General features: G+C 46.8%; 2 protein-coding genes across 5 annotated transcripts in view; one reads left to right on the top strand and one right to left on the bottom strand.

Moving 5' to 3' along the window:
- The window catches only part of CEP104 (centrosomal protein 104), a 49,145-nt gene extending 45,025 nt beyond the window's left edge, over positions 1–4,120 (bottom strand). For 3 of the 4 annotated variants that reach the window (XR_016347814.1, XM_075906612.2, XM_075906613.2), the window contains exon 1: positions 3,910–4,067. Coding sequence is in view for 3 of the 4 variants with exons in the window: in XM_075906612.2 (XP_075762727.2) it covers positions 3,910–4,045 (136 nt within the window). In the remaining variant the exon portion in view is untranslated. Of the gene's footprint in view, positions 1–3,909 lie in introns of all 4 variants that reach the window. The other variant, XM_075906614.2, reaches the window with a different exon arrangement.
- A 4-nt stretch (positions 4,121–4,124) lies between these two features.
- DFFB (DNA fragmentation factor subunit beta) lies at positions 4,125–12,636 on the top strand. Its single transcript, XM_075906615.2, has 7 exons — positions 4,125–4,314; positions 5,663–5,789; positions 7,309–7,497; positions 8,116–8,195; positions 8,400–8,570; positions 10,217–10,317; positions 12,200–12,636. The coding sequence occupies exons 1-7, from the start codon at positions 4,207–4,209 to the stop codon at positions 12,426–12,428; spliced, it is 1,005 nt and encodes a 334-aa protein (XP_075762730.2). The 5' UTR covers positions 4,125–4,206; the 3' UTR covers positions 12,429–12,636.
- Positions 12,637–12,665: the final 29 nt, after the last annotated feature.

Genomic DNA, 12,665 nt, shown 5'->3' with positions numbered 1-12,665 from the left:
TCAATGTGCAGACAGAGTCAAAAAATAATGTTGTAATCCATAAGAAAAAGAATAAATAATAAAACAGAAAATATAATGACACTATATAAATCCACAGTATATCCACACCTTGAATACTGCATGAAGTTCTGGTCACTTCATCTTAAAAGAGAACTGGAAAAAAATACAGAGCAGTGTAACAGAAATGACTAGGGGTACTGAATATCTCCATGCGAAGAGAATTAAAAAATACAAAAAACAGGGTCTGTTCAGCTTGGAAAAGAGATAGCTGGGAAGGGGAGGTAATGATAGAGATCTATAAAATCACAAAGATGTGCAGAAAGTGAACAAGGATGTGTTACTCTTTCACATATAACATACTAGGCAGGGATCACTCAATTAAATTAATAGGCAACAGGTCTCAAACAAACAAAAAAATATTTTCTCACACAATGCACAGTCAACCTGGGAACCCATTGTCAAGCTGTATGACAGATGCAGAATAGGTCTATAAATGGCTATTAGCCAAGATGATTAGGAATGCAACCCCATGGTTTCGATGTCCCTAAACACTGACAAAAGCTGGGACCGGACAACAAATTGTTCTGTTCTGTTCACTCTCTCTGAAGCTTCTGGCACTGGCCATTATTGGAAGACAGGATGCTGGATTAGATGGACCACTGGTTTGACTAAGTGTGGCTATTCTTATGTAATGATGGAACTGATAAGTGAGAAAAGTAAAGATTTATTGAAATATTTCAGATATTACAGCCAGACTCATTGGGCAAAAGCAGAAAGAAGTGCATGGGCAGAACAGCAAAGACCACTCTCAAAAGCAGCCACCTTGGTAGTGATCTTATAAAACTGAGTTCCTTTCACAGCAAAAAAGGTACAGAGCTAACATGTAATGCTTGCTTTCATATAATGCCTTTAAAACATGTCATTTCATCACTTAAAGTGGTCTGCGTACAGGTTATTTGTCAACAAAATTACAAACACAGCAAGGTCTAAAATAGAACACCTCTGTTCTAATCAAGCTCTGCCTCAAAATCCACCACCTGGTTTTAAACTCTCACAAGCTGGTTTGTCATAAATTGCACTCTGCTTTGAAAACTAACAAATGATCTATAACATCTGACAAAATAAATACCATGTTTTGTGATTATATTAAAATAAAATGCATGGAGAATACTGGGAGTCTCAACCAAAACCCACCAAATAGATTAATCAGAGAACAACCAGTCACTGGTAACTGGAGCAGATTTAATGCCACAGAACACATTCTTTCTGTGGCCTGCCCTGTGCACTCATCACTGTTATCCACATACATGTAATAAGATGGTTCCCCTTGGAGGAAAATTCAGTTTTGCTAAGCTTCTAAATAACCTCATCATGCCTTGTGCCCAGCAAACAGCGGCCAGCATTAACGCTGCATAGGCTACTTCTTGTGCTAGTAAATGATCACCTTTAACTTTTTTTCAACTCCAAGGCTACATATACACTGGCAGCTTCTTGCGCAAGAACAGCTGTTCTTGTGCAAAAACTTGTCGGGTGTCTACACTGCACGCGCGTTCTTGCGCAAGTAAATTTACAGCCAGCATCAGAAAACAGGGCTTCTTCCGGAAGAGTTATTCCTCTCCCCACGAGGAATAAGCCCTCTTGTGCAAGAGCTCCTGTGCAAGAGGGCAGTGTAGACAGGCAATATGACTTAATTGCGCGAGAAACCCCTATGGCTAAAATGGCCATCAGAACTTTCTTGTGCAAGACAGCGTCCACACTGCCATAGATGCTCTTGCGCAAAAACACATCTCTTGCGCAAAAGCACATGCCAGTGTAGATACGCTCTTGTGGAAGACTTTTTGCGCAAGAACTCTTCCTCAAAACAGCTCTTGTGCAAGAAGCTGCCAGTGTAGACGTAGCCCAGGGTTATTTTACTAGTAGTGACATCATAAGGCCTCCAAGCTTATGTCCCCCTCAGACTGAAATCCCCCAAAATACCAAGGGTAAAAGTAACTTAAATTTCTTACAGGTACTGTCCAACCACAACCTCGCTACAAGAAGTAAAACCTGAATGGGAGCATTTTGTTTCGAGTGACTATAAAATATATTGTAATTAAAGCGATACATCTTTAACATGGACACTTCTCCATTTCTCCCATTCTTTAAGGGTGCGTCTAGACTACAGGGTTTTGGCAACAAATGTGGACTTTTGTCGAAAAAACTATACCTGCGTCCATACCACCAATGAGCTCTGTCGACATAACGTCAACAGAACTCATCAGTTTTGTCGATGGCGGTAAACCTCATTCTACGACGAATAACGCCTTTTGTCAAAAGAGTTCTGTCGACAGAAGGCGTTATTGCATCTACACTGTCCTTTGTGTCTATACTCTTATGTCGACAAAGCAGCTTGCTTTGTCGACAAAACTGATGTAGTCTAGATGCTCTTTGTCGACAGAAGCTGTGTCGACAGTATGGGTACGTCTAGACTACATGCCTCTGGCGACAGATGCATGTAGATTAGATTACCCGGCATAGGAAAATGAAGCGTCGATTTAAATAATCGCCGCTTCATTTACATTTAAATGGCTGCCGCGCTGAGCCGATCAGCTGTTTGTCGGCTCAGCACAGTCGTCTGGATGCTCTGCGGTCGACATCAAAAGCATTTGTCAACCTCCTGGGATGAGGCATACCTGGGAGGTCGACAAATGCCTTTGATGTCGACCATGGAGCGTCCAGACGACCGCGCTGAGCTGACAACCAGCTGATCGGCTCAGCGCGGCAGCCATTTACATTTAAATGAAGCGGCGATTATTTAAATCGACACTTCATTTTCCTATGCAGGGTAGTCTAATCTACATGCCTCTGTTGCTAGAGGCATGTAGTCTAGACGTACCCATACTGTCAACAAAGCCTCTGTCGACAAAAGCCCGTAGTCTAGACGTACCCTAAGAAGACCAATAACTGAGCCTGCACTCCCCTCCAGTTCTCCCAAAACTCAGTGACCCCGGGGCGGGTCCCAGGGGAGAAAGGCTTGCCGAGGCGGCACACAGGAGCTGTGTGCAGAAGCAGGAGGTGGAGCTCAGGCACTGAGAACCAGGCGTTATATCCAGGAGGGCCCGAGGGGAGGGGTCGGTGGGCTGGGCCCTAGGCTAGGGCTGGGTGTTGGTGAAACAAAACAAAACAAAGACTCCAGCAGGGGGCGTCATAGTCTGTGGCTGCCTCCCCTCTACCCCCTCCCCGCCCCAGCCCAGCGCAACCCAACCAGCCTCCCCCCCCGGCTCCCCAGCCCAGCGCAGCCCAACCAGCCCCCCCCCGGCTCCCCAGCCCAGCGCAGCCCAACCAGCCCCCCCCGGCTCCCCAGCCCAGCGCAGCCCAACCAGCCCCCCCCCGGCTCCCCAGCCCAGCGCAGCCCAACCAGCCCCCCCCCCGGCTCCCCAGCCCAGCGCAGCCCAACCAGCCCCCCCCCCCGGCCCAGCGCAGCCCAACCAGCCCCCCCCCCGGCTCCCCAGCCCAGCGCAGCCCAACCAGCCCCCCCCCCCCCGGCCCAGCGCAGCCCAACCAGCCTCCCCCCCCCGGCTCCCCAGCCCAGCGCAGCCCAACCAGCCTCCCCCCCCCCGGCTCCCCAGCCCAGCGCAGCCCAACCAGCCCCCCCCCCCCGGCTCCCCAGCCCAGCGCAGCCCAACCAGCCCCCCCCCCGGCTCCCCAGCCCAGCGCAGCCCAACCAGCCCCCCGGCCATCTCCCGCATCCCCAGTGGAAGAGGCCGCTCTCAGCGGCTTGGGCCTGGAAGGGGGGGGCAGCCGGGGGGGGGGGGGACTGGCCCTGCCCAGGCTACAGGCTCAGACCCCGAGGGCAAGGCCGGGCTCCCCTAGCGCGCGGGAGTCCCGGGAGAAGGCGCGGCCCGGGCACGAGCGCACGTTGCCGCTCACCCCGGGCATGACAGGCCCCCGAGCGGGGCGACGGTCCCGCGGCCGCAGCCCTCTCACCTCCGGCCCGCTTCACTCCGGCCCCATTGCCAGGGCCACCGCAACCATGGCAACCGGCCCGGCGCACGCCCCCGCGCATGCGTGGCGTCCTCTCGCGTGGCCGGGCCGCATCTGCGCAGGCGCAGCCCAGTTCTGGGCGGGAGGGGCCGGGTCTGCGAGCATGCGCGGTGGGAACGGGCGCGGCGCTAGGGCCCGGAAGCGGCCGGCGTCCGCGGTTCGTGCCCCGCTCCGGGCGCTGCCATGGCGCCGCGGCCCTTCAAGGTCCGCCGCCCCGGCGGGACCCGGAAGTTCGGGGTGGCGGCGAGTAACCTGCGGGAGCTGCTGCGCAAGAGCCTCGAGCTGCTGCAGGTGCGGCCCGGGCGCGGGGGCGTAGGCGGGACCCGGCGAGCTCGGCGCCTTCCCCGCGGCCCGGGCGCACGGCCCCCCGGAGCCCCCCCGCCAGCCTGGCCCCCAGCTCAGCCTGCCCTCGCTGCTGCAGCTTAGCCCAAGCTACCCGTCCCCAGCTCAGCCGTTCTGCCCTAACTGCAACCCCCCCTCCCCCCGCTTACTGGGTTATTTTATTCCCTGACTTGGTTATTTCTTAAAAAACAAAAACTGGTCTGGTAGCACCTCATAGACTAATAAAACAATTGGGCTGTGTCTGCATTGGCGCGATCTTGCACCAAAGCGGCCACTTTTGCACAAAAACTTGCTGCCTGTCTACACTGGCCGTGAGTTCTTGTGCAAGAACGCTGACGTTCCCGTGTGTGAAATCAGGGCTTCTTGTGCAAGAACGATGATGCTCCCGCTCAGGAATAAGACCTCTTGCATAACTGTTCTTGCGCAAGAGGCCAGTGTAGACAGACAACATAAATTTCTTGTGCAAGCAAGTCCTATTGTTAAAATGGCCATCAGGGCTTTCTTGCGCGAGAGAGCGTCTACACTGGCACGGATGCTCTTGTGCAAAAGCACATGCCAGTGTAGACACTCTCTTGCGCAAATACTTTAACGTAAGAACACTTGCATTAAAGAGTATTTGCGCAAGATCATGCCAATGTAGACATAGCCGTAAATGGTATCATGAGCTTTTGTGGGCACAGCCCACTTCTTCAGATGACTGGAGTTTTGGGTTTAGGATGAGTTATTTCCGTAACAGAGTTTACATGAACAATGAGAAGTCCTGTTAAACCAAAAGGAAAAAACAATGTAGCACTTTAAAGACCAATAAAATGGTTTAATAGTTGATGAGCCTTCGTGGGCCAGACCCACTTCCTCAGATCTGAGGAAGTGGGTCTGGCCCACAAAAGCTCATCAACTATTAAACCATTTTATTGGTCTTTAAAGTGCTACATTGTTTTTTCCTTTTGTTTAAGCAAGATCAGACTAACATGGCTACCTCTGTATTACTATCCAACAGAGAAGTCCTGTGGCACCTTAGAGACTAGCAGATATATAGGAGCATAAGATTTCATGGGCAAAGACCCACTTCGTAAGATGCATTGGTCTTTGCCCACGAAAGCTTATGCACCAATAAGTCTGTTAGTCTATAAGTGCCACAGGACTTCTTGTTGTTTATGCAGATTCAGACTAACACGGCTACCCCTCTGATACTTGTCACCATTCAAGGGACAGTGTTTACATGTGAAGTTTTCTGTGTCCATTTCCCAACTTTATTAAAGTGACAGCGTGTTTCTGTGTGTATTCTTGTTGTGAACAGCTTTCTTCTCCTGAGGGCCGGCTGTGTTTGTATGAAGATGGGACAGAACTGACTGAAGGCTACTTCAGACATGTTGCAGACAATACGGACCTTGTACTGCTAGCCCCGTGGGAGACCTGGCAGGGTTGTAAGTGGGGGGAAAATTCACTTTATCTTGCAACTTAAAAAGTTTCACATTTCAAAACTCCAATTGGGAAGTAGTCAGAATTTGGGGTTTTATTCTCCATCTTTGCAAATATTGCTCAACTTAACCTTGTAAAGGCTGCCTTATGCCTCAGTTTATGAAGCTGTAAAAGCAGTATGATACCACACTAAAACTTAATTATATTCTACTATGCATTTACTAGTCTGAACTATTAAAAACTAAAGCTAATCTTAAATATGTTTGGATGCATTACCATTGGGGTTTTGTTCACCCACTTAATGAAAAATGTAAAATGGGCAACACGCTGATTAGTGACGTGTTACTATGTTAGCATGATTAAAAATAAACTGGAAGAAATTTTCCTCATTTTTTCAGAGTTGGTCACTCTGAAAATTCCAGTAGGTGTAGAATAAAAGGTATAGAATAAAAGTCAAGATGCCTTTACTCACTCCAAATGGAATCTTACTGCCCACGCAGTCACGTTGAAGTTGGGAGGGAGGTGCTATTCAGCGTGAAAAAGTTGGTGGGAATTAGGGGGCTGGAGCACATGACCTGTGAGATGAGGCTGAGGGCTTTGGGCTTATTTAGTGTGCAGAAAAGACTAGTGAGGGGGGATTTGCTAGCAGCCTTCAACTACCTGAAGGGGGGCTCCAAAGAGGAGGGAGAGAGGCTGTTCTCAGGAGTGGCAGATGACAGAACAAGGAGCAATGGTCTCAAATTACAATGGGAGAGGTCTAGGTTGGATATTAGGAAAAACTATTACACTAGGAGAGTGGTGAAGTACTGGAATGGGTTACCTAGGGAGGTGGTGGAATCTCCATTCCTAAAGGTTTTTAAGTCTCAGGTTGGCAAAGCCCTGGCTGGAATGATTTAGTTGGGGTTGGTCCTGCTTTGGGCAGGGGGCTGGACTCGATGACCTCCTGTCTCTTCCAGCCCTAGAATTCTATGATTCTGTGAATTTGGCCTGAAGGAAACCCTTTGCTCCAAGATTTCCTCTGAAAGACCAGGAAGTTGTTAATGCTGTTTTAGATTTAGTTTTATTATTTTTAGTTAATACACAAACCTCCATATGTTGGGGTGTCACTAATCCAGGACCACCCCTGCTGTAGAGGAGGAAGTAGTCCTGCATACTGCTGGTTCCCTTGTTCCCTGGGTGAACTGAAGTGTGCCGAGCTGCTTCCCTTGAGGCTTTTCCCTGTTGCTCCCATAGTGGTTAGAATGCAGAGCTCCACCCCTTCAGGCCCAGACCGGACAGTGACCTCCCTGACTCAGCAAAATCTTCAGTCTGTCATATTCTGATTCCCAAGAGTTGCCAGATTAAAGAGATTCAAGTGTATATACATGTTGAAAAATAGCATAATACTCTTTTTAAAGATATTTTTAATATAGTACCTAATAAACTTGTTTTATGGAACACACCAAAATCCTAGCTGGAAACACAGTTCAGGCTACATAAATTTGCCTAGCACTAGTTTAACTTTTTCTTCATTTAACATTACAGTTGTCAGTGACATCGATCACATCTTAAACACATTTTACACACACAAAAAGGACTTTGTTGAGGCTGCACAAAAGCTACTATCAGAAGAGCAGGCTCCCAAGAGACAGAAGCTTCTAGTGGATCTCATTCAAAACGTCAGTGATAACATTTTGGCTGAAAGCAGAGAGGAAGACACAAGGTGGTTTGAAGGTAAGTTCTGTATCAGAATAGCAGCTAAATCTCTCAGACAGGTTATAGATCTTTTAAAATTGTTTCCATCTTTGATTTGACGACAAATGATTTTTTCCTGAATTCCTCAGTGCTTTATTAAAGCTAATGCTAAAATGACCCAAGAGAAGGGGATTCCACCATTTTTTTGGGAACAGTGCTGCACACATAGTAGTTCTGTCAGTTTTTCCTCTTCCCTCCCATTTTTTCTACATATATAATCTCTGGGCAACTCTTTAGTGTTTAGATTTTTTTAATTTATATTCTTTATATTTAGATAGATATTCCCTTTTACAGATCACAAAAATGCCTGGAATTGAACATAATATTCCAGGTATGAGCACATCAAGGAATATTGTGAAAATCAGTTATTGTTATATGATTTACTAAGTGCAAACAAGATGCTGAGCCCTAGGTAAAGCCAAAATAGTAAGATATTCTTGGGGTCCAGAGTGCTTATCTTATGAATAGAAAAGCAAAGCAAATAAATAATCAGATTCACTTATAAAGAAAAGGTGCCGGATTCAAGCCAGTTAAAACACCTTCAAGATTTTTTTATACAAGAAGCAAATCACAAAATATGTATTTTATTTCTTTTAGGTATAGAGTCTCGCTTTAAGAATAAATCAAGTTACATGAGGTACAGTTGTGAAAGCAGAATACGAAGTTATATGAAAGAGGTAAAAATAGCTGTTTTGCATGTAGGTTGGTTTCCAGCTATTAAAAATAAATCTTTGCATTAGAGCCAGAGAGCTGATTATTTTCCATAAATAGCTATGAAGCTATTTAAGTTTTACATTTAAAGCTATTGGATTTATTGTGTAGATTCCGAGTGCAATACTGCCTGAGCTAGGAATGACATAGTGCTTTTTATTTTCTTAAAGGTTAGCAGTTATACTTCAGCTGTTCATCCAGCGGCACAAGCAGAATATAAAAGAATAACTGACTCTATGTTGGATAAACTGAAGTCTGTTAAATATAATGGCTGTTACTTTGACAGAAGAGAGGAGGAGGTGGTCCGCCTCTGCACTACTGAAGGATGGTTCTCCTGTCAAGTAAGAAGCTATTTCTAAGACAAATAAGTGTGTGTACAGGATGTTTGATGTGTTATGCTATGAAAATAAATGGTAATGGGAGTTATGCATTTAAAGGCAGAATAAGCCTCTGGGCACTGCAAACTATTAAACTGAAGAGAAACAAGCGACCTTCTTACAGTGACTGAAGGACGCAGCCAGCATAATTAGTTCTCATATACAATTCTTTGGTATTTTACTAAATTTAAATAAGACTTAAGACCAACAACTATTTTTTTGGAATATTATTTTCAACATTGCAGCACTGAGCATGAAACTATTACTTTGAGCATCTTGCTTTTGAGAAACAAATTGTGACAAATTACCACCTAAAATAATAAAGGGTGTGGACGATAAACTTATTTACATCGTGTTTAGGTTGACACTGTCCTTTTGCTGACTGTCATACTGCTGAACAAATTCAAGCCTTCATGGGGCAAGAAGGCTGTCCAGGGTTCTGTATTTTAGTTAAGTAAATGTCTGATTTAGGTTGACATTTCATTAAGGCTTTCAGCAGGGCATGGTGCCAACTGTTGTGTAAACAACACCCAGCTTTAGATGAGCACTTGTTTCTTGCCCTAAGCTAAAAATTGGATTTCACATCTGCTGTCCTGAACCTGATCCACAAATTGTTGTAAAACAGCGGTAGCAGGGCACCAGTACTAGCTTGCCAATCTTTGTTGAAAGTTTCACCATGCTAAGAGCTGCCCCCATTCACCCCTTACAAGGGCACATGTTTCAGTCATTTCTTAGCCAGAGTTCTCTACTGCAGTAAGTGCTGCATGTTCTACAGCAGTAGTTGCCAACCTTTTTGAGCCTTCGCACCTCTTTTCAATCTGCTAAAATTTTACGGACCCCCCCCCCCCCGGGACAGAGGCTGGAAGTGGTGGCCAGCACATCCCTTGGCCCGTGCTGCTGCTTCAGCACCTGCCCCCTCTGATCCATAGAGGATATGGAGAGGGGGCTCTCGTGGCCAAAGGCAGCTCCTGCTCTGGCATTCTGCCCTTGGTGGGGCATGGGGCCCTGGGGGAGAAAAAAAGAAAAGGAAAAGGAAAGTAAGGATCGGGCTCACCGCAGGCCTGAGAGGAGGGAAAGGGCTGGAGTGGAAAGAGCAGCGTGTTTGGTGGCGGGAGGACAGATGGTGTCTTTTGGAGTATCAAGATCCCATCCCAAGGGTGGGAGGCAGAGTGCGTGCGGCTGGTCACGAACAGCAAGCTCCAGATGAGAATTGCCTGCTGGAAAGTCCCTGTCCTGTGGTGGGCCCGATCCTGACTTTTCCGTTCATAAACTTTCCATGGCCCCCCTACAATACCATTGCAGACCCCCAGCGGTCCACAGACCATAGGTTGGGAATCATTGCTCTATACTGATGGGATTTGAGGAGAAAGAAATAGCTTCAATACCCAATTAAATACAAGCATACGTTAGTTTCTGGAGTTGCTTGCTTACTTTTTGCAGGGAAAAACTATTAACATTTGGGAGTGGGCTGGAGTCAATATAGCTTGAATGAACTATCTCCTGTATTTCTAAGGGGAGACTTTTTCAATGAATGATCTTGATTCTTCCCATATCTTTTCCAATGCAACAAGTTGAGTACATTTTGCTGAGCGAATACCATCCCACTACAGGGTCCTTTTGATGAGGATTACTGCCTGTATAAACATTCCATCAATCCCTACAGTAACAGGGAGAGCAGAATCCTCTTCAGTACCTGGAATCTCGATCATATGTAAGTACTAAGGGCCCTCTGCTTGCCTATCTCCCTCTCTCTGGCTGCTTTTTGCTTCGCTGAGCCTGTTGACGTCATTCTGTTGCCCAGCAGGAACATTTTGTCGTTTGGCAGGAAAAACTTATATATAAAATACACATTAAACCCAACATACCTGTTACACACTGTCCACCTTCAGTGTCAAATAAGTTACCACCCAGCTTGTTTTCATCTTATGGGGAAATCTGATGGTTGCCTGCTCATTTTATCTAAAGTCCACTGAGATGGAATGTACTCTAATACTGCAGTGGATAGACATATAGAACTCTAGAATCAATCCTACTTCTGGTGGATTCATCATTAGCTCCTCTTCTCTTATCCTCCAACTTCTCTGTATTACAGACATTACCCACTAACTCATCAGTTGACTGTTCTCGTCCATTTCTGTCCCTGCCTGAAGAATTTTAACGTGTTATGCACTTAGAAATTACTAAGATTCTAGGGTCCTGTGATGGGGTGGTTCTCCACAGTGGTGCATAAAGGGTTAAAATCAGCCCTGGCAGAGGGCTGTCCTGGGAGCCAGTTTGGCTGCCTCACACCCTGTCAGGGTCAGGCTTTATAAAAAGGGTTGCAGACCAGCCTTCTTCTCCAGAGACTTGTTGCCTATACAGATCAAGGTACCTTGGACAGAGCAGTGCTGGGGAAAGGCAGGAGGAGCTGGGAAGCTCTGGCCTGGCCAACTCCCAGGCTCTGAGGACTACTTGTAAAGCCTTGAGGTGGTACTAGGGCTGCAGAGGGATAGCCAGGGTAGAAGTAGGCAGAAGGTCCCTCCTCCTTGCCAATGATGAGCATGGCCAAATTTGACTGCAGTTTTGTCCCCAAAGAAAGAGGCTAAAGCCAGGATAGGCAAAATACGGCCTCTGGCTGCTGCACTCCACATGCTGCTCAAAGAGGCACACGGGTGGGGATAATGTGTGTGTCTCAGTGGCACACCCCAAAGGGGGTGGGTGAAACTGGCCAATGGTAAGTATAAGGGCAGTGCTTGCAGACACAGGCAGCACATAGAAACCTGCTGCTCGCATGCCCAAGGAGAAAACCACACAGAGATGCACACTGGACCTAGCAATCAGCTGGTTTGAGTGGTGTGGGGGACCACAGGGAACCTGTCTGAGGGTCCTGCTAGGCCACTGGTCAAGAGCATCCTACAGTAAACACCTCCCTGCTAGAGCCTTCAGCTGGCACCCCAATACCTTGCCCCACATCACAACACCCTTCTGCATCCAAATTCCTTCCCTGGCCCTTCACCACCAGCATCCCTACCCAGGTCAGAACCCCTTCTTGAATCTATACCTCAAACCCCTACCCCAATTCCCTCCAGGACTTCACACACCCTTCTTTAATATTGTAGAAAAGCATGGCCCCTGACCACTTACCAAATTACTGGTGTGACTTCCCACCCCTGGGCTAGAGGAAGGATGGCAGTTGGTCACTGAGGCAAGTAGTGGGGCTTGGGGTAATTGGGTTCCTAGGGAGGGGAAGACTCAGAACATGGGCACTGCAGTAGGGCAGTACTCAGTAGAAGGTGGTACTTCAGTCTGGGAGGGACACAGTGTTGTGATGGAGAATTGGGAGGTTAGACACCAAACAGAGGAGGGCACGCTGGGACTGGAAGAACCAATTCCCAGGACTAGTCAGCAGGAGGCGCTGCAGCAGTGACTGCAAATCAGTTCCAGCTTCCTTTCTTTAGAATTTAAAAAAAAAAACCTCACCACCACACCTATCCTAGTATCAGTATAGAAAAATCTTTCCCATCACTTCTTTAGCAAATACATACATGGTTTCTTTTAAAAAAAAAAACACTTTACTGCTAATAACGTGAAATGCTCCTCATTGTATATTGCAGGATAGAGAAGAAACGTACCATTGTCCCAGCCCTTGCAGAAGCGATCAACGAACAAGATGGAAGGAAAGTGGACTGGGAATATTTCTATCGGTTGCTGTTTACTCTGGATAATCTAAAATTAGTGCATATTGCTTGCCACAAAAAAGCCAGCCATAATCTCACCTGTGACAAAACTAAAATATATACCAAAAGAAAGCGTAAGACTTTCTTTAGAAAGCACCTTTCCTGAAGGTGGCTCTTTGCTGTGGTTTTCTAAATGATACAAAAGTAAAAACTTAGATTAGTAGCATCTTAAAGACTAACAAAACATGTAGCTGGTATGAGCTTTCGTAGGCGCAATCCACTTCTTCAAAGCACCCACAAAAGCTTATGATCCGTGTTATATTCTTTCTTTGTGCTTGGTTCATGTCCCTCTTCCCCCACCCCCACTTTTTTTTTTTTTTAAATACCATCTTTCAGCTTCCTT

This window comes from Pelodiscus sinensis, chromosome 24 (assembly GCF_052426305.1).
Source record: "Pelodiscus sinensis isolate ZL-2025 chromosome 24, ASM5242630v1, whole genome shotgun sequence".
Taxonomy (NCBI): Eukaryota; Metazoa; Chordata; order Testudines; family Trionychidae; genus Pelodiscus; species Pelodiscus sinensis.
Note: the sequence above shows the minus strand (reverse complement) of the source record. Positions and strands in the feature narration are given on the sequence as shown.

Bases quoted from the DNA above. Each gene is read 5' to 3' on its own strand.
- DFFB (XM_075906615.2), top strand. From the start codon at position 4,207: ATGGCGCCGCGGCCCTTCAAGGTCCGCCGCCCCGGCGGGACCCGGAAG. The intron at 8,196-8,399 runs GTAAAAATAGCT...ATTTTCTTAAAG, and splicing joins TACGAAGTTATATGAAAGAG to GTTAGCAGTTATACTTCAGC. The intron at 10,318-12,199 runs GTAAGTACTAAG...TGTATATTGCAG, and splicing joins ACCTGGAATCTCGATCATAT to GATAGAGAAGAAACGTACCA.